General features: G+C 53.1%; 1 protein-coding gene across 5 annotated transcripts; it reads left to right on the forward strand.

Moving 5' to 3' along the window:
- The first annotated feature begins 4753 nt into the window (after positions 1-4753).
- Positions 4754-18820, forward strand: TRIM46 (tripartite motif containing 46). Of its 5 annotated transcripts, none has more exons than XM_029580972.1 (10): positions 4754-4910; positions 10471-10726; positions 10922-11265; positions 11847-11990; positions 12235-12330; positions 12494-12747; positions 12892-13013; positions 14949-15248; positions 15561-15858; positions 16400-18820. In XM_029580972.1, the coding sequence occupies exons 1-10, from the start codon at positions 4845-4847 to the stop codon at positions 16773-16775; spliced, it is 2256 nt and encodes a 751-aa protein (XP_029436832.1). In that variant the 5' UTR covers positions 4754-4844; the 3' UTR covers positions 16776-18820. The 5 variants fall into 5 exon arrangements, with proteins under 5 accessions (XP_029436832.1, XP_029436837.1, XP_029436833.1 ...); XM_029580973.1 differs by lacking the exon at positions 4754-4910 and adding an exon at positions 5077-5240; XM_029580974.1 differs by lacking the exon at positions 4754-4910 and adding an exon at positions 10039-10174.
- The last annotated feature ends 3439 nt before the right edge of the window (positions 18821-22259 follow it).

The raw sequence follows: 22259 nt of genomic DNA on the forward strand, positions 1-22259 counted from the left end.
CACCATCACCTCTACCCAAGCACCATGAGAAACACTAAATATACCCTATCTACCCAGCACCATCACCCCAACCTAGGACCATGAGAAACACTAAATATACCCTATCTACCCAGCACCATCACCCCAACCTAGCACCATGAGAAACACTAAATATACCCTATCTACCTAGCACCATCACCTCTACCCAAGCACCATGAGAAACACTAAATATACCCTATCTACCCAGCACCATCACCCCAACCTAGCACCATGAGAAACACTAAATATACCCTATCTACCTAGCACCATCACCTCTACCCAAGCACCATGAGAAACACTAAATATACCCTATCTACCCAGCACCATCACCCCAACCTAGCACCATGAGAAACACTAAATATACCCTATCTACCCAGCACCATCACCTCTACCCAAGCACCATGAGAAACACTAAATATACCCTATCTACCCAGCACCATCACCCCAACCTAGCACCATGAGAAACACTAAATATACCCTATCTACCTAGCACCATCACCTCTACCCAAGCACCATGAGAAACACTAAATATACCCTATCTACCCAGCACCATCACCCCAACCTAGCACCATGAGAAACACTAAATATACCCTATCTACCCAGCACCACCACCCCAACCTAGTACCATGAGAAAAAATGAATATATCCCACCCACACCAGCAGCATAATTTTCTCTAACCCATCATCATCACCCCCACCCCAGCACCAGGAGAAACCCTAAATATACCCCTATGCTATCACCATCACCTCTAATCCAGCACTATCACCCCTAATTCCTCATGGTGAGAAACACCAAGGATACCCCACCCCAGCACCACGAGAAACTAAATATACTTCATCCACCCACTATCTTCACCCCAATCCTGCCCCATCACTCCCAAGCCAGCACCCTGAGAAACACTAAATATACTTCATCCACTCACTATCTTCACCCCAATCCTGCCCCATCACTCCCAAGCCAGCACCCTGAGAAACACTAAATATACTTCATCCACTCACTATCTTCACCCCAATCCTGCCCCATCACTCCCAAGCCAGCACCCTGAGAAACACTAAATATACTTCATCCACTCACTATCTTCACCCCAATCCTGCCCCATCACTCCCAAGCCAGCACCCTGAGAAACACTAAATATACCCCAACAGCCTTGAAGCATCACCTCCGCTCCATCCCCATGAGGAACACCAAATGAGTGGAGAAGTAGCCTAGTGATTAGAGCAGCGGCCTTGAACCAGGGAAACCAGGGCTCAGATCTCACAGTTGATCCTTGTGACCTTGGGCAAGTCACTTTACCCTCTGTTGCCTCAGGTACAAAGTTAGATTGTAAGCCCTCTGGGGATAGGGAAATACCTACAGTACCTGAATGTAATCCACTTTGAAGTGCCGAAAAGCAGAATATAAGAAATCTTAAAAAAAAGAAAATAAATAAAATTGTGCCATCATCCCCACCCCCGAACTATGAGAAATACCTAATACACCCAGCACCCAGGAGAATCACCAAGTGTACCCCACCCACCCACCAACAACATCCAACCCCAGCACCGTGAGAAAAACTATGTGTGCCCCTCCCTCCCACTCACGCCCAATCCCTCACCATCATCCCCAGTCCTGCCTCATGAAAAACAATAAATATTTCCCACCCATCCAGGACCACGAGGAACACTAAAACTACCTCATCCACCCGTCACCCCCACACCAGCACTATGAGAAACACTACATCTACCCCACCTACCCAGCATCATCACCCCACACCAGCACTATGAGAAACACTACATCTACCCCACCTACCCAGCATCATCAACCCACACCAGCACTATGAGAAACACTACATCTACCCCACCCACCCAGCATCATCACCCCACACCAGCACTATGAGAAACACTACATCTACCCCACCTACCCAGCATCATCAACCCACACCAGCACTATGAGAAACACTACATCTACCCCACCCACCCAGCATCATCACCCCCACACCAGCACTATGAGAAACACTACATCTACCCCACCTACCCAGCATCATCACCCCCACACCAGCACTATGAGAAACACTACATCTACCCCACCTACCCAGCATCATCAACCCACACCAGCACATGAAAAACACTACATCTACCCCACGTACCCAGCATCATCACCCCCACACCAGCACTATGAGAAACACTACATCTACCCCACCTACCCAGCATCATCACCCCCCACACCAGCACTATGAGAAACACTACATCTACCCCACCTACCCAGCATCATCACCCCCACACCAGCACTATGAGAAACACTACATCTACCCCACCTACCCAGCATCATCACCCCCACACCAGCACTATGAGAAACACTACATCACCCCCACACCAGCACTATGAGAAACACTACATCTATCCCACCTACCCAGCATCATCACCCCCACACCAGCACTATGAGAAACACTACATCTACCCCACCTACCCAGCATCATCACCCCCACACCAGCACTATGAGAAACACTATATCTACCCCACCTACCCAGCATCATCACCCCCACACCAGCACTATGAGAAACACTACATCACCCCCACACCAGCACTATGAGAAACAATACATCTACCTCACCTACCCAGCATCATCACCTCCACACCAGTGCATGAGAAACACTACATCTACCCCACCTACCCAGCATCATCACCCCCACACCAGCACTATGAGAAACACTATATCTACCCCACCTACCCAGCATCATCACCCCCACACCAGCACTATGAGAAACACTACATCTACCCCACCTACCCAGCATCATCACCCCCACACCAGCACTATGAGAAACATTACATCTACCCCACCTACATCACCCCACACCAGCACTATGAGAAACAATACATCTACCCCACCTACCCAGCATCATCACCCCCACACCTGCACATGAGAAACACTATATCTACCCCACCTACCCAGCATCATCACCCCCACACCAGCACTATGAGAAACACCAAGTGTACGCCACCCACCCAGCAGTATCACCCCCACACCAGCACTATGAGAAACACTACATCTACCCCACCTACCCAGCATCATCACCCCCACACCAGCACTATGAGAAACACCAAGTGTACTCCACCCACCCAGCACCAGCACCACCACACCAGCACATGAGAAACACCAAGTGTACTCCACCCACCCAGCAGTATCACCCCCAAACCAGCACTATGAGAAACACTACATCTACCCCACCTACCCAGCATCATCACCCCCACACCAGCACTACGAGAAACACTACATCTACCCCACCTACCCAGCATCATCACCCCTACACCAGCACTATGAGAAACATTACATCTACCCCACCCACCCAGCATCATCACCCCCACACCAGCACTATGATAAACACTACATCTACCCCACCCACCCAGCATCATCACCCCCACACCAGCACTACGAGAAACACTACATCTACCCCACCTACCCAGCATCATCACCCCCACACCAGCACTACAAGAAACACTACATCTACCCCACCCACCCAGCATCATCACCCCCAAACCAGCACATGAGAAACACCAAGTGTACTCCACCCACCCAGCACCATCACCCCGACAGCAGCACTATGAGAACACTAGATACATCACACCCACCCAGCACCCAGGAGAAACACAAAGTGTTCCCCACCCATCCACCCTGAGAAATATTAAATGCACCATCACCCCCACCCCAGCACTATGAGAAACACCAAATATAGCCCCCTCACACACTCACCCAGCACCATCATGCTCAACCGAGCACCATGAGAAACACCAAGTGGACCCCACCCAGCCAGTATCAGAGCCCCCACCCCAGCACTCCCGAGAAACAAATGAGAAAAAAAAAAACGAGCAGGAAAAACTGTGTCTGATTCTGGAGGGAACAGCGGCCAGGAAGAATACTGACTGGCATCAGAGCCCCAGGAATTACCCTTGGGATTGTAGTATGGCTATATTTACCCTATCATCCCCGCAGCACCCCGAGAAACAACAACTGTATCCCCAACCCAGGCCCACAATAAACAGCAGTTATACCTATAGCCATGGGAAGGAGCAGGCAAGGCAGAGCTGCCTGGGGTGTCAGGATCAGGGGGGGGGGGGGAGAGGTGGGCACCTCCAGAACACGTCAGAATGACCCCCTCCCCAGCTCAGGGACCCCCCTCTAGGGCTGCCCAGGGTATCGTTTAGCCTGGCGAGGCTCCCGACTATACCCCTACCCAGCACCCGTGAGAGAAACCACTGCACCCCCACCTAGCACCCACCACCACTCATGAGAAATGTCCCCTGTAGTAGCCCACCCACCCAGCACCCCTGAGGAGCACCAACTGTACCCCCACCTCCTGAACCATAGCAAACACCAATTATACCCCCCTCCCAGTGGCACGGTACCCCACACGGCACCCATGACAAATAGCACCTCTATCACCCCCCCCCCCCTACCCAGCACCACGAGATACAATCCCCACACCCCCAACCCGGCACCCAAGAGAAGCATCAAGTGTGCACCCCCCCCCCCGAGGATCCACAACGCCCATCCATCACCCTGGAGGACCCACATCATCCACCCACCCGAAAGGACTTGACTGTAATGAACTTAAAGATCTTCAGCGCCGGCTCTGCCCGCGCGTTTCCGTCTTTGCGCGGATAGATTCTAGCTGGTCCGGATTTCACGCCATCCAAGCCTCTGAGCATGCTCGGCGAGCTCCCCTCCCCATCCCCCCACCCCCTTAATTGCACAAGCCTCTCCCTGCACCGTGGCCCCCCTCCCGTTTCCCAGCGCCGTAAAGAGAGGGCTTTCCAGCTGTTGCGGCAGGATCGGCGGTCCGGGGCCAGCCATGGCAGAAGGGGAGGAGGACCTGCAGACCTTCACCTCCATCATGGACGCCCTTGTCAGGATCAGCGTGAGTGGGGCTGCCCGGTGGGCGGGGGTGCCCGCCGCCGCCGCCGCTGGATGCGGAGGGCGCACATCTGGCCGGCTCCTTTCCTTTGTCTCCGGCCGCTGGATGCGAGGAGGAGGAGGGGGAGGACTGGAGCTAGGGACTGAGGCTGCTGCAGCTTTCGGGGGGGAGGGGTGCACAGACCGATTCCCCCCCCCCCCCAGCTGCAGGTGCTGCCCACCCCGGCCCCTCTTCGTCTGTGATGAAAAGCTCCCGTCATCCACCTCCCGCTTCTTAAATACCCCCCAGGTGGGAGGGGAGAGGGAAGCCATGGCAGCTAAGAAAGGCAGCAAGGTGAGTGCTCACCCCGGGGAGGGCAGACAATGAGCGCGACCCTGCAGAGCCCGGAGGGCAGATACACAATAGAGGGGGGAGAGGGCTGACTGCCAGGCTGAGGCTGCTTATCCTCCACCCCCTTCCTCTTTAAGCACTGGGGTGGGGGGAGTTGAAAGCCAGTGGTGTCCGTCTCCCCCCCACCGCCAGGCCCAGGACCTGCCCCGCAACCTTCCCTGTGCTCGGTGGGGGAGGGGGACTGATGCCTACGGTGCTGACTGCAGGACATTTCTCCCTACCCTGCAAATATTCACCAAAGTTTTGCTGGAGGAATTCTAAAAAAACCCCCCTGAAATCTTGGGGGGAGCAGAGCACGAACACCCCCCAATCCTGGCGGCCAGGGCGCTCAGACCTTCTCTGTAGCCTACACTTAAGGACTAGGGAACAAAGGGTGCAGCTCGGGATTTGCTGGGTTGAGCACCGGAGGTGGCAGCAGATTGACGCTGCCAAGGGAGGGGGGTGCTAGGTTGGCCTGCATTTTAGGTGACTGCTTTGTTATTTGTCAGGATTGCTTGGGATCTCTGCCTGTATTGCCCGATTGTTGTTGGATTGGGTTGTCCTTTGCTGAGAGCGTCTTTGGTTATTTTAGGTGAATATTATATGGAAGTAACATTAATCTACCATGGGTGGGCCTGGAATCCAGGCCTGGTATTAAATCTGCAGCAGGGGCCTGGTGCGCAGGGATTTTGGCGTGGTGGGTGGGGGGGGGGGAGAGCCTCGCTCACCTGCACAAAGCCGGGTTCACATGTGATGCGTCACACTCTGTGTCCCTGGAGGCGTCCGCGGCCCTGTCCTACTTCCATATGGGGGAGGGGGAAGTGTAGGGCGATGTCAGAGCTGAGCAAGAGAGGGTGTCCGATGATGAATATGTCCACGGGTTCCTGCCTTGTCAGCTTCCGCTGGCCCATTTCACGGTACAAACCAGCCCCTGCTCTGCAGACAATGAATAAACTGGGGTGTGATGGGAGGATGAGAACGGGGAAGCTTCTGTGAAGAAAGCAAAGGATGGAAAGAGGAGGTTCATGTGGACTAGGAAAATGCTTCACAAACCTGAACCTGTATCTGTCTCTGCTTGCCAACTCCATGACATCTATCCCATGGGAGATCCACAGGCTATACACAGAGGAAGTAATTGCACCGGGGTCACTGTGTCACCTGTACAAGGACACAGGGTATGGGATCTATTCCAAGGGAAATCCATAGGGTATACGCACAGGGAGTCATTGCACCAGGGTCACTGTGTCACCTGTACAAGGACACAGGGTATGGGATCTATTCCAAGGGAAATCCATAGGGTATACACACAGGGAGTCATTGCACCAGGGTCACTGTGTCACCTGTTCACAGGACACAGGATATGGGATCTATTCTAAGAGAAATCCATAGGGTATAAGCACAGGGAGTCATTGCACCAGGGTCACTGTTTCACCTGTTCACAGGACACAGGATATGGGATCTATTCTAAGAGAAATCCATAGGGTATACGCACAGGGAGTCATTGCACCAGGGTCACTGTTTCACCTGTACAAGGACACAGGGTATGGGATCTATTCCAAGGGAAATCCATAGGGTATACGCACAGGGAGTCATTGCACCAGGGTCACTGTGTCACCTGTTCACAGGACACAGGATATGGGATCTATTCCAAGAGAAATCCATAGGGTATACGCACAGGGAGTCATTGCACCAGGGTCACTGTTTCACCTGTACAAGGACACAGGGTATGGGATCTATTCCAAGGGAAATCCATAGGGTATACACACAGGGAGTCATTGCACCAGGGTCACTGTGTCACCTATTCACAGGACACAGGATATGGGATCTATTTCAAGGGAGATCCATAGGCTAAACACAGAGGAAGTTATTGCATCGGGGTCACTGTGTCATCTGTTCACAGGACACAGGATATGGGATCTATTCTAAGGGAAATCCATAGGGTATACGCACAGGGAGTCATTGCACCAGGGTCACTGTGTCATCTGTTCACAGGACACAGGGTATGGGATCTATTCCAAGAGAGATCCATAGGGTATACACACCAAGGAATCACCTCACCAGGGACATAGTATCACCTGTACATAAGTCCAGGGTGTGGGATCAGTTCCATGAGAGATCCATAGAGTGTCATTGCACCAGGGTCACTGTGTCACCTGTACACAGTACACAGGGTATGGGATCTATCCCATGGGAGATCCATAGGGTATACCCACCAGAGTCACCTCACTAGGGTTACAGTGTTGCCTACACACAGGCCCAGAGTATGGGACCTGTCCCGGGAGATCCATAGGTTATGTACACCAAAGAATCACCTCACCCGGGTCACTGTGTCACCTGTACACAGGACACAGGGTGTGGGATCTATCCCATGGGAGATCCATAGGTTATACACACAGGGAGTCATTGCGCCAGGATCACTGTGTCACCTGTACACAGGACACAGGGTATGGGATCTATCCCATGGGAGATCATAGGGTATACCCACCAGAGTCACCTCATTAGGGTCACAGTGTTGCCTACACTCAGGCCCAGAGTATGGGACCTGTCCCGGGAGATCCATAGGTTATATACACCAAAGAATCACCTCACCAGGGGCATTTTGTCACCTGTACACAGGACTCACGGTCTGGGATCTATCTCATGGGTGATCCATAGAGTATACATACCGAGGAATCCCCTCATCAAGGTCACTATTCCAGCTTTATAATGAAAGTCTGACCTGATGCCTATCCCCCAGAAAAGTGATTAATTTTCCCACCATTTGAAAGCCCTGTGCAGACATGCCAGATTTGGGAGCTTCAGCTCTTCCTGCCATCCATTCAGTGATCCGAGCTCCCACAAGTATCTGGTCTCCACATCCAGGCTGCAGACAGGAAGATGTGTGCAGGGCTGTCAGGGAGCTGTGAGCTCAGACAGACACTCTTCCTCTTGAGAAGGGTTTTACTCCATGTGGAAGATTTGAATGGCAGGGGTATTACAGACTAGGTAACAAGTTGGGGGAAGGGGGGCTAGAAGCTGGGTGAAACAGTACCAATTAATTCCCTTAAACAGCCACTAGATGCCACTGCTGCTCCACACTAGTGCACGTATGTGCAGCACTATGCCAATGACAGAGAGATTTGAGCTGCGGGTGGAAGATAATGGGCCTAGACATGTTAGGGTGTATTCTGGTCCTCCAAGCTCCCCTCTTTCTGACTCTGCACCGCCAATGAAACCACTTACTTATTTATTTATAACTTTTCTATACCGAAGTTCAAATAACAGAGTTAATTATCACTCCGGTTTACATTGCAACCATAAAACAGTGACAAAGTTGTCTTACATAGAACAGGGGGAGAGAAAAACCACTCCTACAATCTATAAAAGTGCTCCTGCTCTGGGCTACTCTGGTATGTCCCTTTAGGCTCACCCCTCTTCCCCTACCCCAAAACTCTGAATGATGCCGCAGCAGGAGGCTAGGAGTGCAGCAGCAGGGTCCTGCTGAGACAATTTGCCATGTTCCAGTAGGATAAGATCTCCCCAGTGTGTCAGACAGAAACATGACCCCCCCCCCCCCCCCCCCCACACACACACACACACTATAGTTACGCCTTCACGACAATAGCGGTAGAAGATATGCCTGCTCAGGTATCTGAGGTGGACCGAAAGTTTGAGAAGACCCACCATAAAAACATAAGATGTGCCAGGCTGGATCAGACCAAAGGTCCATGGAGACCAGCATCCTGTCTCAGACAGTGATCAGTCCGGGTCACGCGTTCCCATAAAGAAGAGATCCATTTCCTGTTGCCCACTCCCAGGAATTTATTTGGAAAGGAATGGAGAATAAAACAGAAGATCTCATAATGCCCGCTGCATAGATCTAGGCTATTGCACCTGGAGTATTGTGCCCAGCTGTGGTGCGCCCCATCTCCGGAAAGGCAGAGCAGAATACCTACAGTGCCTGAATGTAATCCGCTTTGAAGTGCCGAAAAAAAGAAAAAGTGCAAAAAGCGGAATATAAAGATCTAAATAAATAAAAAAAATAAAAACTAGAAAAAAGTGCAGAGGAGGGCGACAAAGAAATGATAAAGGGGTTGATACGGCTCCCTTATAAATGAGAGGCTAAACAGGTTAGGACCCTTCCGCTTGGAGAAGAGACGTCTGAGAGGGGATATGATGGACGTTTATAAAATTATGAGTGGGGTGGAATGGGTCAGTAAAGGATGAGTTACCTTTTCAAATAATGCTAAAACGAGGGGGCAGCCCATGAAACTTAACTTAACCAGCAGATTCAGAACGAATCGTAGGAATTACTTTTTCACTCACGAGGCGCAATCAAGTTGTGGAATCTGTTGCCGGAGGACATGGTCGGGGCGACGAGCGTAGCGGGGTTTAAAAAGAGGTTTGGACAGGGTCCTGGAGGAAAAGTCCGTAGCACCTTATTAGCCAGGTAGGCTTGCGAAAGCCACTGGCTATCTGCGAGAGTGATCAACAAGAACCGGATCTACTCTTTTTGGGATCTGCCGGGCAGTTCCTAACGACCCGGACTGCTTGCTGTCAGCGGTGGGAAGGCTGGGCCCAGTTAGTGGTGAGGCAGGAGGGTTCCAGAACCTCCCAAGACAGAAGCGGAGTCCTCCTCACGGGGGAGGTCTGATGAGCAGAGCGGATTGATTTGGGTCCGGGACTGCAGAGAGATGGGGTTGCTCGGATGTCTGCCGGGATCCTCGGCAAGCCGGGACACGAACTGCATTGCCGGGAGTGATGGTGATGAAGGAAGGGGAAGGGAGGCTTCCAGAGCCCGGGTGGGCGCGAATGACCTGGCTAGGAGCCCAGCCAGCATAGGAAAGGAGTTTAGGGCACCAGGGGGCAAGGACCGCGGCATTTCCAGAGGAATTACCTGGGCATGTTTTGGGGTAGGGGTAGGTTATATTGCACAAAAATTCTTTATATATGGCTGCTGCAGAGAAGACGTGGCTTGAGGGCCTCCCTCGCTCTATAGTTTCCCCCCATCACGCCCGGAGCGCTTTTTATCACGTGCGTGCCTGATGATAGATCCACAAGGACCCTGGTGCGCGTTGAGCGCCCAAAAGGAGTGGAAGGCTTTGCTGCCGTCTCGCCGAGTAAGGAGGGAGGGAGGGAAGGAGGGAGGGAGGGGTCCCCCGGTTCCCTGGCCACTCGCTGATCCTGCCGCCTTTCTCCCTCCTCGTCTCCTCAGACCAGCATGAAGAACATGGAGCGGGAGCTGCTGTGCCCCGTGTGCAAGCAGATGTACAAGCAGCCGCTCATCCTGCCCTGCCTGCACAACGTCTGCCACGTCTGCGCCAGCGAGGTGCTGCTGCAGCACGGGTACGTCTGCTGCGACCCCAGCTCCGAGCCCACCTCACCCGCCTCCTCGCCCGCCACCCGCAGTCCCCGCATGGGCCGCAGAGTGGTGCCCAAGCCCGACCGGCTGGACCGCCTCATCAAATCAGGTGCGCTGCCTCCCGGGGGTGCTGGTGGTGGTGGAGGGGGAGGGGGGGGGAGTTTTAACTCTTTGCCTGCCTGCAGGTCTTCCGTCCTCCTGGTGGCCTCGCATTCTCTTCTGGGCCCCCCCCCGCGAGGCTGCATTCGTGGCTGACCCGTCCTTCGCATTTCTTTCCTTGTCCCCCCTCCCCTGACCGCTGCAGGCTTCGGTACCTACCCCGGCCGGAAACGGGGCACCGCCCACGCCCAGACCATCCTGTTCCCGTGCCCCTGTTGCCAGCGGGATGTGGACCTCGGGGAGCGGGGCCTGGGCAATCTGTTCCGGAACCTGACCCTGGAGCGGGTGGTGGAGCGCTACCGGCAGAGCGTGAACATCAGCGCCGCCATCATGTGCCAGTTCTGCAAACCGCCCCAGCAGGAGGCGAGCAAGGGCTGCACGGAGTGCCGCTCCAGCTTCTGCAACGAGTGCTTCAAGCTCTACCACCCCTGGGGGACGCAGAAGGCTCAGCATGAGCCCACTCCGCCCACGCTGATCTTCCGGCCAAAGGTGAGACTCCTGGAGGGGAGGGACTGGCACCATGACTCCCAGGCAGACCGGGCTCCCACCTCACACAGGTCAACCTGGAGAGGTTGACCCAGTCTTGGGATCTGCCGAGGGCGCTGAAGGCTTGGGTTTTGCTAGGAACAGAGAGGGCGAGGCGGTGACCCTGTCCGTATGTAAGAGAAGCGTCAGGCGCCGTATTAACAATACCTGGTGCAGGCAGACTGAAGGTCCGTCCAGTGGCCCTTTACTGTCGACGTGACCCGTGTTTTGGTCATAAAATGTAATACTCCATATGTTTGCCAGGCAGTGAGCTTCATCCTTCGGCACGGGCTCCCGACAGGGATCCATCCTGCAAGCTAAGGCTCCCATCGGTGGAACTCGGTAATAATTTCCACAGTTTAACATGAAAAATAAAAATCCGCAAGACGTGAACGTCAGAGACGCCCCAAGGGGCGTCTCCCCGAGCCCGCTGCTAGTTCCCTGTTATATGTTTACTGGTGCCCATCGCTGTGCTCCCATGGCCACTGACTCCCCCCTTGCCTGCCATTACTGACCCCCCCCTCCCCCGCCCTTCTCTGACCCAGGCTTTGATGTGTCCGGAGCACAAGGAGGAAGTGTCCCACTACTGCAAGAGCTGCCAGAGGCTGGTGTGCCAGCTGTGCCGAGTCCGGAGGACGCACACGGGGCATAAGATCACCCCTGTCGTCAGCGCCTACCAGGCCCTGAAGGTAAGGGAGGGAGCTGCGGCTAGCGCGGTGCTGAGGGAGGCCCTGGCCCGTCAACTGCATAAGCTCGGACACGAATGAGCTTTCAAGTAAGGAGACCTTTTAAAAGCAGCTGGGCTGGAGGAGGGAGGGGGGGGAGGAGATGAATACGGGCAGTGGTCCCGGTGTTCACATCGCCGCTCGTGCTAGACATCGCCTGAAGGCGGTGCTTACTTCCCACCCCCACCCCTGTGCTCTGTCTCTGCAGGATAAACTGACCAAGAGTATCGCCTACATCCTGGGGAACCAGCATACGGTGCAGAGCCAGATCAGCGCACTGGAGGAGACGCTGAGGGAGACTGAGGTGAGAGAGGAGCGCGCGCGGTGCTTCCCGCTGGTCCCACGGTAAAAGGGTTTCAGGGGTCAGTGCCAGCGACCTCTGTGGTCAGGGTGAAGGGGGTGGTCCCCGTCCCGTCCCCCCCCTAGGAAGACTCGGCACCCGTGACGGCTGCGTTTCTCCTCCCCAGGTGAACGGCTCCAAAGCTCGAGAGGACCTGCTGCAGCTAATCCGAAGCCTGAGGTCCGTGCTGGAGGAGAAGCAGGTGTCGCTGCTCGCGGCCATCGAGGACTGCCAGCGGGAGCAGCTGGACAGCCTCCATGCACAGGTGCAGGAACACCAGGGCATGCTGGAGAACTCGGGCATGGTGGGCTATGCCCAGGAGGTGCTGAAGGAGACGGACCACGCCTGCTTTGTGCAGGCAGCCAAGCAGCTGCACTACAGGTACGCGCCCGGGGAGTTCGGGCAACGTCCAGAGGTTGGGTGGTGGTGGGGGTTAGGAAGACGCACCTAAGAAGACATGAGGACGCCGCTCTCGTGCTGATTCCCCCAGCGGGTCTGTTTTGTTTTCTGTTTTCCCTGGACTAGGATTGTGAAGGCCACGGAGTCGCTGCAGGGCTTCCATCCCACCACCAACGCGTCTTTCGGTCACCTGCAGCTGGATGTCAGCAGGGAGCTGAAGCTGCTGACAGACCTCAACTTTGTCAGAGGTAAGGAGCCCCCCCGGAGCCGTTAGTGCACGTGATCCATGGACTTACCACAGCACCGTTTAACACTGCCCGCTCCTTAGGGACATGACGGGCCAGTACTGAAATGGTACGTCTGGTTTCCGGTACTGAAGCCAGACAGACCCCACACTCTGATCACCTCCACGCTCTCTGGCTAAGTAGCTAGCTCGATAAAACTTAGGCATTGTGGGGCAGAATTAAGTTAGCCAGATAAGTTATCTTCCCGGAGAGCGGCCTTATCCAACTAACTAGCACGTTATCCGGCTATATTAAATGAAGTGCCCAATCGGCAGCAATCTGCTGAATATCCTGGACTAGTTATCTAGCCAACTTTAACCAGATAACTTGTCCACTCCCCACACTGAATATCGGACTCACAGTGTTTAATTTACCAGTGCAAGGTGCACAGTGCCAGAGAGAGGAGTCCTCAGTCACAGATAGTGTGAGAGCGGGACAGCAGTGTCAGGGGGATGAGTCCTCAGTCACAGATAGTGTGAGAGCGGGACAGCAGTGTCAGGGGGATGAGTCCTCAGTCACAGATAGTGTGAGAGCGGGACAGCAGTGTCAGGGGGATGAGTCCTCAGTCACAGATAGTGTGAGAGCGGGACAGCAGTGTCAGGGGGATGAGTCCTCAGTCACAGATAGTGTGAGAGCGGGACAGCAGTGTCAGGGGGATGAGTCCTCAGTCACAGATAGTGTGAGAGCGGGACAGCAGTGTCAGGGGGATGAGTCCTCAGTCACAGATAGTGTGAGAGCGGGACAGCAGTGTCAGGGGGATGAGTCCTCAGTCACAGATAGTGTGAGAGCGGGACAGCAGTGTCAGGGGGATGAGTCCTCAGTCATAGATAGTGTGAGAGTGGGACAGCAGTGTCAGGGAGAAGAGTCCTCAGCCACAAAGTGAGGGTGGGACAGCAGTGTGAAGGAGATGATTCCTTAGTCTCAGACAGTATGAGGTTGGGTCAGCAGTGTTGGGGGGATGAGTCCTCAGCCACAGATAATGTGAGAGTGGGACAGCAGTGTCAGGGAGATGATTCTTCAGCCACAAAGTGAGAGTGGGACAGCAGTGTGAAGGAGATGAGTCACAGCGAGAGAATGGGACGGCAGTGTCAGGGAGATGAGCTGTCAGTTCCAGTTACAGCCTAGTGCAGAGAGTGGAGGAGGTGGGGGGCGCTGTGTCCCAGCTCCAAGCAGTAGGCAGGGTGGGGTGGAGGGAGACTGGGTCAGAGTTCCCGGCAGGAGGTGAGGACATGCTGGAAGGTTCTTCCTGGGCAGGTTATTTTGACCTCTTTTAGATCCCTTTTGCCTCTTTATTTATAGGATACAGTCGCAGCTGATGCTTCAGTGAAGTACCATAAGAGGCAAGTCAGTGGCCGAGCTCCAGTCCTCAGCCCCTAACCCTCTCTCCACTTCTCTCCTACCTTCTCTCTTTCACTTTACTGCCCCCTCCTCCTTTGCCTCTCTGTATGCCTTCCTTTTCCACTCTCACTACCCTCTCCCTTTATTGCTCCCTCCTCTCCCCCTTGCCTCTACTGTTTCCAGCCTCCATTAAGTTTCTCTGGCTCTTCCCTTTACTGCCCTCCCCCCCCCCCTTCCTTACCCTCACTTCTCCTTATTAATCCCTTCTGCCCTGCACATCTCCTCTTCCATTCTCTCTTTCTTGCCCCTCTGGCAGGGCCCTCAGTAAGCTCCTGTGTGCCTGCCTGTCTTCCCTCACTGGCCCAGGCGGGACCTGTACTAATGAAACGTCTGTCTCTCTCCCTCCCGTCCTCCTCTCTGCCATGACACCCCGAGGACCTGTGACCTCTGTGTCTCCTGCTGTCCCATGGAATGCCTTTCTTGTCCTGTCCCTGCCACCCGAGCCTTCCCGCTCTTGCCTCCTGTTCTCCTCAGCGGCTTTTCTCTTGCCTTCTTCCCCAGCGCCTGAAGCTCCAGTCATCGACACCCAGCGCACCTATGCCTATGACCAGATCTTCCTGTGCTGGCGTCTGCCGCAGGATTCAGCCCCTGCCTGGCACTACGCGGTGGAGTACCGCAAGACCGACGCGAGGGCGAAAGCCCTGAAGCTCTGGCAGCGGCGGGAGGAGGTGAAAGGCTTCAGCACGTTGGTGGAGTATCCAGACATGGACAGTGTCTACGTCCTGCGGGTGAAAGGCTACAACAAAGCCGGCTTCGGAGAGTACAGTGAGGATATCTACCTTCACACACCACCCGCACCAGGTAAACAGGCGCCTGCCTTCTTCCAGGTGCGGAGTCATCCTTGTAGGCGTTCAGTCATTGTTACCTGCACCAAGCAGATAACACATCCCCCATCTGTGCCTGTTCGCCAGAATTGGATGTCCTTTCACCACACCTCCTCTGCCGTTACCTGCTCCTGGATTCCGTCTGTCACGTCTTAACGCAGGTCCTTAGACACTCTGCACTTCCTATCCTCGTATTCCTTCATAATCATCCTCTCTCTCTCTCTCATGCTCTGCCCATCCTGCACTTTCTTTGACTTCTCTCTCTCTCTCTCCTCCTTTCCCTTCCCAGTTCTAAACTTCTTCCTAGACAACAGGTGGGGCTTTAACCGGGAGCGACTGGCCATCAGTAAGGACCAGCGAGCTGTGCGCAGTGTGCCCGGGATCCCCCTGCTGTTTGCAACGGAGCGTCTCATGACCAGCTGTCACCTGTCTGTCGATCTGGTCATCGGAGATGTGGCCATTACTCAAGGGAAGCATTACTGGGCATGCTGCGTGGACCCTAGTTCCTACTTAGTGAAGGTTGGCGTGGGACTGGAAAGCAAACTGCAGGAATGGTTCCAGGTGCCCCAGGATGTAGTCAGTCCCAGGTAAGGCCCATTCCTTGAATGCAGAGATGATGGTGAAAGAGAGGCAGAGTCTTGCACCTCAGAGCCATAGTCTCTCAGTTCACGTTTTATGGTAGCCAAGGCCAACCAACCCAAACCAAAAGTGGGTCAACTTATCTCAGATCAGCCAGTCCAAGCTATAATGGGATGGGCCACCTCAGCTCAACCAATCCAAGCCAAAATGGGATGGGCCACTTCAGGTCAATCAATTCCAGCCAAAGTGAGACTGGCCAGCTTGTGTGTCCATACTGTGTGCGATGGAGTGCTTCAGGTCAACCAGTCCTGTCCAGCTCTGAAGAAGAGAACTTAGTGTTATGTCAGGTATCGGTGAAAAGTTTTGAGTGAGCTGGCCTGCGTGAGTAGTGACCGCCAGCACTGGCCCGATCTACAAATCTTGGACTTCATCTTTCTCCTACTGGTTCAGCTAGAAGTGTGATGATGTCTTTCATGATGTCCATCAATGTGAGGTCTACATTCTGGCCTCAGTCTGTTTGCCCTGACCCTTCTCTTTTTTTTTTTTTAGGTACGACCCTGATAGTGGTCACGACAGTGGCGCAGAAGATGCTACACTCGATGCTTCCCCCCCATTCTCCTTCTTGACTATCGGCATGGGCAAGATTCTGCTGCCCCACGGTTCGTCCCTGACATCCCGCGACCCCACCAGCTGCACCGTGCCCTTGCCTCCTCGCGTCGGCGTCTGCCTGAACTATGAGAGCGGAAAGGTGGGCTTCTACGACGCAGTCTCCTTCCGAAGCCTGTGGGAGTGCAGCGTGGACTGCTCGGGCCCCGTCTGCCCTGCTTTCTGCTTCATCGGCGGCGGGGCCCTCCACCTGCAGGAGCTGGTGACAAACAAGCATGAGCGCAAAGTGACTATCGGGGGCCTTTCCAAAACAGACTGACACCCCGGTGCACGCTGTACACCCCCCCAACCACCCCATCCACACACAAGCAGCGACGCCGCACCTCTCACGTGGACTGCTGGGGGGCCCCTGACAGATGGGAGGGGTCCCTCTTTCTTGCAGGGATGGGATAGGGGGGAGATGTTTGTTTTCCGGTTGTGTTCACAAGGGGAAGGTCTTCTCTGGGACGGCTGCCGATGACGGAACCAGCAGTCGGAAATTCTCCTGCTGAGTATCGGAGCCAAGAGAGTGTTGTGTTTGTTGAAGTTGTATAAAGGGGGGGTTAGACCTCCCTGCACCATCCAGATTGCTGTCCGAGGTTGGTTACCTCCTTGCTGGTTGCTGTGGCTGGGTCAGGGCACCAGAGACTTGCCAGCAGGAATGGTGTGGCAGTTCATGGCCGAGACATCCTACCTCGGTCCCACTGGCATCTCCCAAGAGACCCTGCCGAGGGAGTGGAGGAGGGTTGCTGCGGGAGCCCCAGACTCTGCTGCTTGCCTCTCTCTACGGGATCACAGCCTTCAGATCACGCTTGAAATGCCTCTTTGGGCAGGAATTCTTGTCTGCGAGCAGTACTTTGAAGAGGATCACGTTTCTCTGTGCAGTCCCAAAGCGGGTGATGGGTCTGACACCGGCACGGGTCCCCCGTGCCCCTCGAGGAGGACGCTTCCTGGGCTGAGGGGCTGGGTACAGGGCAAGTCCAGTACAGCCATCTCGATCATCTCCCTTTTCCATAAATGATAAAACCGAGGGAGACCCTCCCTGACTGACATTTAACACAGACCATGGGAGTCCCTGCTCCCAAGCTTTTTGCCTGTCAGGAGCGCACCCTGGTGGCAGGGTTATAGAGTGAATATACAATTTATAATAAGTAGTATTGACAGGCACCGCTTTCACTGGTGCGTCCATGAGGCCCGATGTGGGTTCATTAAGCAGGGCCTCGCATTTGTATCATGTGCGACGCTCAGACCTGCCACGTTTATTGTTCGCCAGGGTCTGGAAATGAGAATTTTAAAATCAAGCTGCAAATTTAACGAGAGCTGTCGACTTGATGCTTAGAGCTGGTCCCCTGCGCTTCTGTAACTGAACCTGCCCACAGGAGGGTGAACGAGCCCGGCTAATGGATGAGGGAGATCTGTACGGCGAATCGCCAGGCAGCGCCGTCGTGTGACCGCGCCCCGCCCTCCTGACATAGTCGGGGCAAGCTGGGCAACTACCAGTGGCGAGGCAGCTTTGCCATCGCATAGTGGTCCCTTAGACAGACGGTAGGAGAGCGCCCCCCCAGGCCGCACATCGTAGCCCTTTCACCTGGAGGTCCTTCAAGGTCCCTCTCTGTTCTCTGACCATCTCCGGCCCTGTAATTCCAATGTCGCTAAGGTGCTCCGAGGGGAGGAACCAGGCCTCGTTCACCCCGACTCTGGTACAGCGGGCAGGAGCAATGAATTGGGGACCTCTGCCAGGGCACTGGTGGACCCGCCCAGCGATGCTTTTTGTGCAGGTGGTGCAGTGTCACTCTCCCATCATACCAGCCCCACGGCACGAAACCCTGACCTGCAAATGCCCAGAGCCGGAAGGAGGGTTCCCTGGGTGGGGGGTGCTGGGTGCCGGCTGCCCCCTCCACACAAAGGACCCATGGTCGTGGCCTCTGGAAGCAGCGCTCAGTGCCACCTGTATGAAATGATCCTGAATGCCGGTGAGAGCGTCTTAAGTGCCCAGCTCAGTTGCAAATCAGACAGAAGAGGGGAAAACCCAGCAGACGAGGCAGGAGTCTCTGTATTTCACCCTTTTTAGATCCGGCAGAGAAACCCTCCCTCACTGTCCGCGGCAGCATGCACTCACCAGCCTGGGAGCCTTACGGTCGTTCATTTCTCACTGCTGAGCTCCTACTTGAACAACACCAGAAAAACAAAGATCTGCTTGATATGTGCTTGGAGAGCTGATGTACCCCAGCAGCACCCAGGGCAGCAGCTTGGCTTGCAGCAGGAGCCTTCGTCGTTCCCCCTTGCATGCCCGCTGTGAGCTCGCAGACTGAAGGCTTTTTTTTTTTCTTCCCCCGTTTCTGTGTCGACGGGGCAGATGCTCGGTACCCTCGTGGGGGAGGTCAGAAAGAGCAGAGGTCAGCGGGGCTCTTGCTTGCGCAGGCAGGGGCCATCCCTGGACAGGACGGCGCCAAGGGCAAGGTTTGCTTCAGGCAACCCCCCCTTCCCTTTTGGGCTCGTGTGCTCGCAGACCGGCTCAACAGCTTGGCATGATGCCCCAGCGGTTCACCCCTTCTTATCTGCCCCCTTCCCACAGCCCCGTGAGCAGGCCCCCTTCCCCTCCAAGTTTTCCGAGCCAAAGCTCTGTGTTGGCGGCTTGCACAGAGAAGTTCTCCCGCCTCCCCAGCCAGCTCCGTAATTAGGACAGGATTCACCCCCCCCTGTAGGGCTGCGCCAGCAGCATGCCAAGTCAAGTAACCTTCTGCATTCTGTTACCCTGCATCCCGGTAAGCAAGCTTAGCTCATCATACTGAGAAGAACCTCCACACTTTTTAATGCAACTTTAAAATAATGTAAATCTGAAAATGACCATGTTTAAAAAGAAAAAAAAAAAGTCCTCTTTGGGGTTTTTTTTTTTAAATACTTTTGTGCAATGTGCCAAACAGCCCCTTGGTCAGAGGTGCAGAGGGCAGATGAACGCTGGTGTGTAACAGCCAGCACGGGCTCACGTCTTTCCCCCTTTGGGATCCTGTAAGATAAAGTGCATTTGACTGGTTTCTATCAATAAATTGATTGCATCCCATTGCAGCTGATGGTTCCTGACCAACTCTGTGGCCCCTCTCTCTTCCTGGGAGGCTCAAGGTTGCTTGTCCATTTATTTATTTAATGGTTTTATATACCGACATTCATCAAAGATATCACATCAGTAAACAGTAAACTACACTTAAGATGCATTTGACATGAAACAGGCGAAAAAATATATGCATTATAATAAACTACGCTTAAGTTGCGTTGTGAACTATATACATTGCACTGTCCATGCAGGGATGAATGGCGTGCCCCCCCCCCCCCCCAAAACAGTAGCACGATTCAGGAAAGCCCAGCGCAGTGGTGTAGAGGTGAGGGAATCGAGGTCAACCACCAAAGTTACAGGTGAGATCCTTTTATGAGATCTGCAATTAGCTTTAGAGAGCTAAGAAGTGTGGGGAAAGCCAGGGATCACTGCCACCAGGAAGTAAACTGGACGCACTATCTTAGGTCAAGAGGGGAACTGGTTCCATTCTTTTTTTTCCAGCACAGACCGATCTGGTCCTGATTTTAGTTCTTGCTTTTCTGAGGAAAATAAGAACCAGAAGTCCATGCATATAGGGAAAAATAACCCATGCTATAGTTACACAATGTTAGGTTCCATATTAGGTGCTACAACCTAAGAAAGAGATCTAGGCGTCATAGTGGATAACACATTGAAATCGATGGTGCAGTGTGCTGCGGCAGTCAAAAAAGCAAACAGAATGATGGGAATTATTAGAAAGGGAATGGTGAATAAAACGGAAAATGTCATAATGCCTCTGTATCGCTCCATGGTGAGACCGCACCTTGAATACTGTGTACAATTCTGGTCGCCGCATCTCAAAAAAGATATAATTGCGATGGAGAAGGTACAGAGAAGGGCGACCAAAATGATAAAGGGGATGGAACAGCTCCCCTATGAGGAAAGACTAAAGAGGTTAGGACTTTTCAGCTTGGAGAAGAGACGGCTGAGGGGGGATATGATAGAGGTGTTTAAAATCATGAGAGGTCTAGAACGGGTAGATGTGAATCGCTTATTTACTCTTTCAGATAATAGAAAGACTAGGGGGCACTCCATGAAGTTAGCATGTGGTACATTTAAAACGAATCTGAGAAAGTTCTTTTTCACTCAACGCACAATTAAACTCTGGAATTTGTTGCCAGAGGATGTGGTTAGTGCAGTTAGTATAGCTGTGTTTAAAAAAGGATTGGATAAGTTCTTGGAGAAGTCCATTACCTGCTATTTATTTAGTTGACTTAGAAAATAACCACTGCTATTATTTATTTATTTATGTTCTTTTTTTATACCGACGTTCATGGCACAAGTCATATTGCATCGGTTTACATCAAACGAAGGTTTACATCGAACGAGATAGATTACATCAAACAGGGATGGATTAACCAAAAAACTAGTCCGTTAACGACGGAACGAAGAACGAGGGGGTTATAACTAGGAATTAGAAGTACAAAAATTGAGAAACATATCAACATGATACATTAGCATTCGTTATAGTGTCTGCCGAGTAACATACATAACATGGTACGGTAACACTTGACAATTGTGGGGTATCAAATTAGATATGATTAGGTTGGGTATCTAAAGATGTTTGAGATGTTAGGGAAAGGCTCGAGTGAACAGTCAGGTCTTAAGTTTTTTCTTGAAGGACAGTGGGCAGCTTTCCTGGCGGAGGTCGGGGGGGCATGTCGTTCCAAAGGGCTGGTCCGGCTATGGAGAAGGCCCGTTTGTTAGTGTGGGAGTACATAGTGGATTTGATGGGGGGGGTTGTGTGGAGGGTTTGTTTATAGGCCTCTCTAACCAGTCTATTTGAGGTGTGGAATCGGAGTGGGAATTTTAGTGTGAGTGAGTGCTGATTGTGGATAGTTTTGTGTATGATCGTAAGGGACTTATAGATGATTCTGAAGCTTATGGGGAGCCAATGTAAATTCTTAAGTATGGGAGTGATGTGGTTTGTTAGGATTCTAGCGGAGGATTCTAGCGGAGGCATTCAGTAGTATCTGTAGGGGTTTTGTGGTGCTTGCAGGGAGGCCCAGGAGGAGGGAGATGCAGTAGTCAATTTTTGAGAATACGGTAGCTTGGAGGACTGTCCGGAAGTCCCAGAAGTGGAGGAGAGGTCTGAGCTTTTTCAGTATTTGAAGTTTACAGAAGCATTCTTGACGAATTTCTTTAAGTTCAAGTGGTTATCCAGTGTAACGCCTAGGTCTCTCACTTGGGCACCTGTAGCTGTAATAGGGCTGGTTGGGGGAAGAGTATTGGGGTTAGAGGAGATGAGGAGGAGTTCTGTCTTGGAGGTGTTGACTAGGTTGAGGCTAGTAAGTAGGTGGTTGATGGAGTGTAGGCAGCTGTCCCAGAATTTGAGGGGTTTTGATATGGATTCTGTTATGGGGATGAGTATCTGCACATCGTCTGTGTAAATGAAGTGAGTTAGATTGAGGTTTGAGAGGAGCTGGCAGAGGGGTAGAAGATAGATATTGAAGAGGGTCGGGGAGAGGGATGAGCCTTGGGGTACTCCAAAGGTGGAGCTGATAGGGGGGGATTCTTTGTTGTTTATTCTTTGTAGCATCTGTTACTGAGGAAGGACTTGAACCATCTGAGGACTATACCAGTGATGCCTATGTCTGCAAAGCAGTTGAGGAGGATGGAGTGGTTTACAGTGTTGAACGCCGAGGAAATATCGAGTAGCGCCAGTAGGTGAGG

The sequence above is a fragment of the Rhinatrema bivittatum genome, chromosome 16 (assembly GCF_901001135.1).
Source record: "Rhinatrema bivittatum chromosome 16, aRhiBiv1.1, whole genome shotgun sequence".
Lineage (NCBI taxonomy): Eukaryota > Metazoa > Chordata > Amphibia > Gymnophiona > Rhinatrematidae > Rhinatrema > Rhinatrema bivittatum.

Bases quoted from the DNA above. Each gene is read 5' to 3' on its own strand.
- TRIM46 (XM_029580972.1), top strand. From the start codon at position 4,845: ATGGCAGAAGGGGAGGAGGACCTGCAGACCTTCACCTCCATCATGGAC. The intron at 4,911-10,470 runs GTGAGTGGGGCT...TCGTCTCCTCAG, and splicing joins ACGCCCTTGTCAGGATCAGC to ACCAGCATGAAGAACATGGA. The intron at 12,748-12,891 runs GTACGCGCCCGG...TCCCTGGACTAG, and splicing joins GCCAAGCAGCTGCACTACAG to GATTGTGAAGGCCACGGAGT.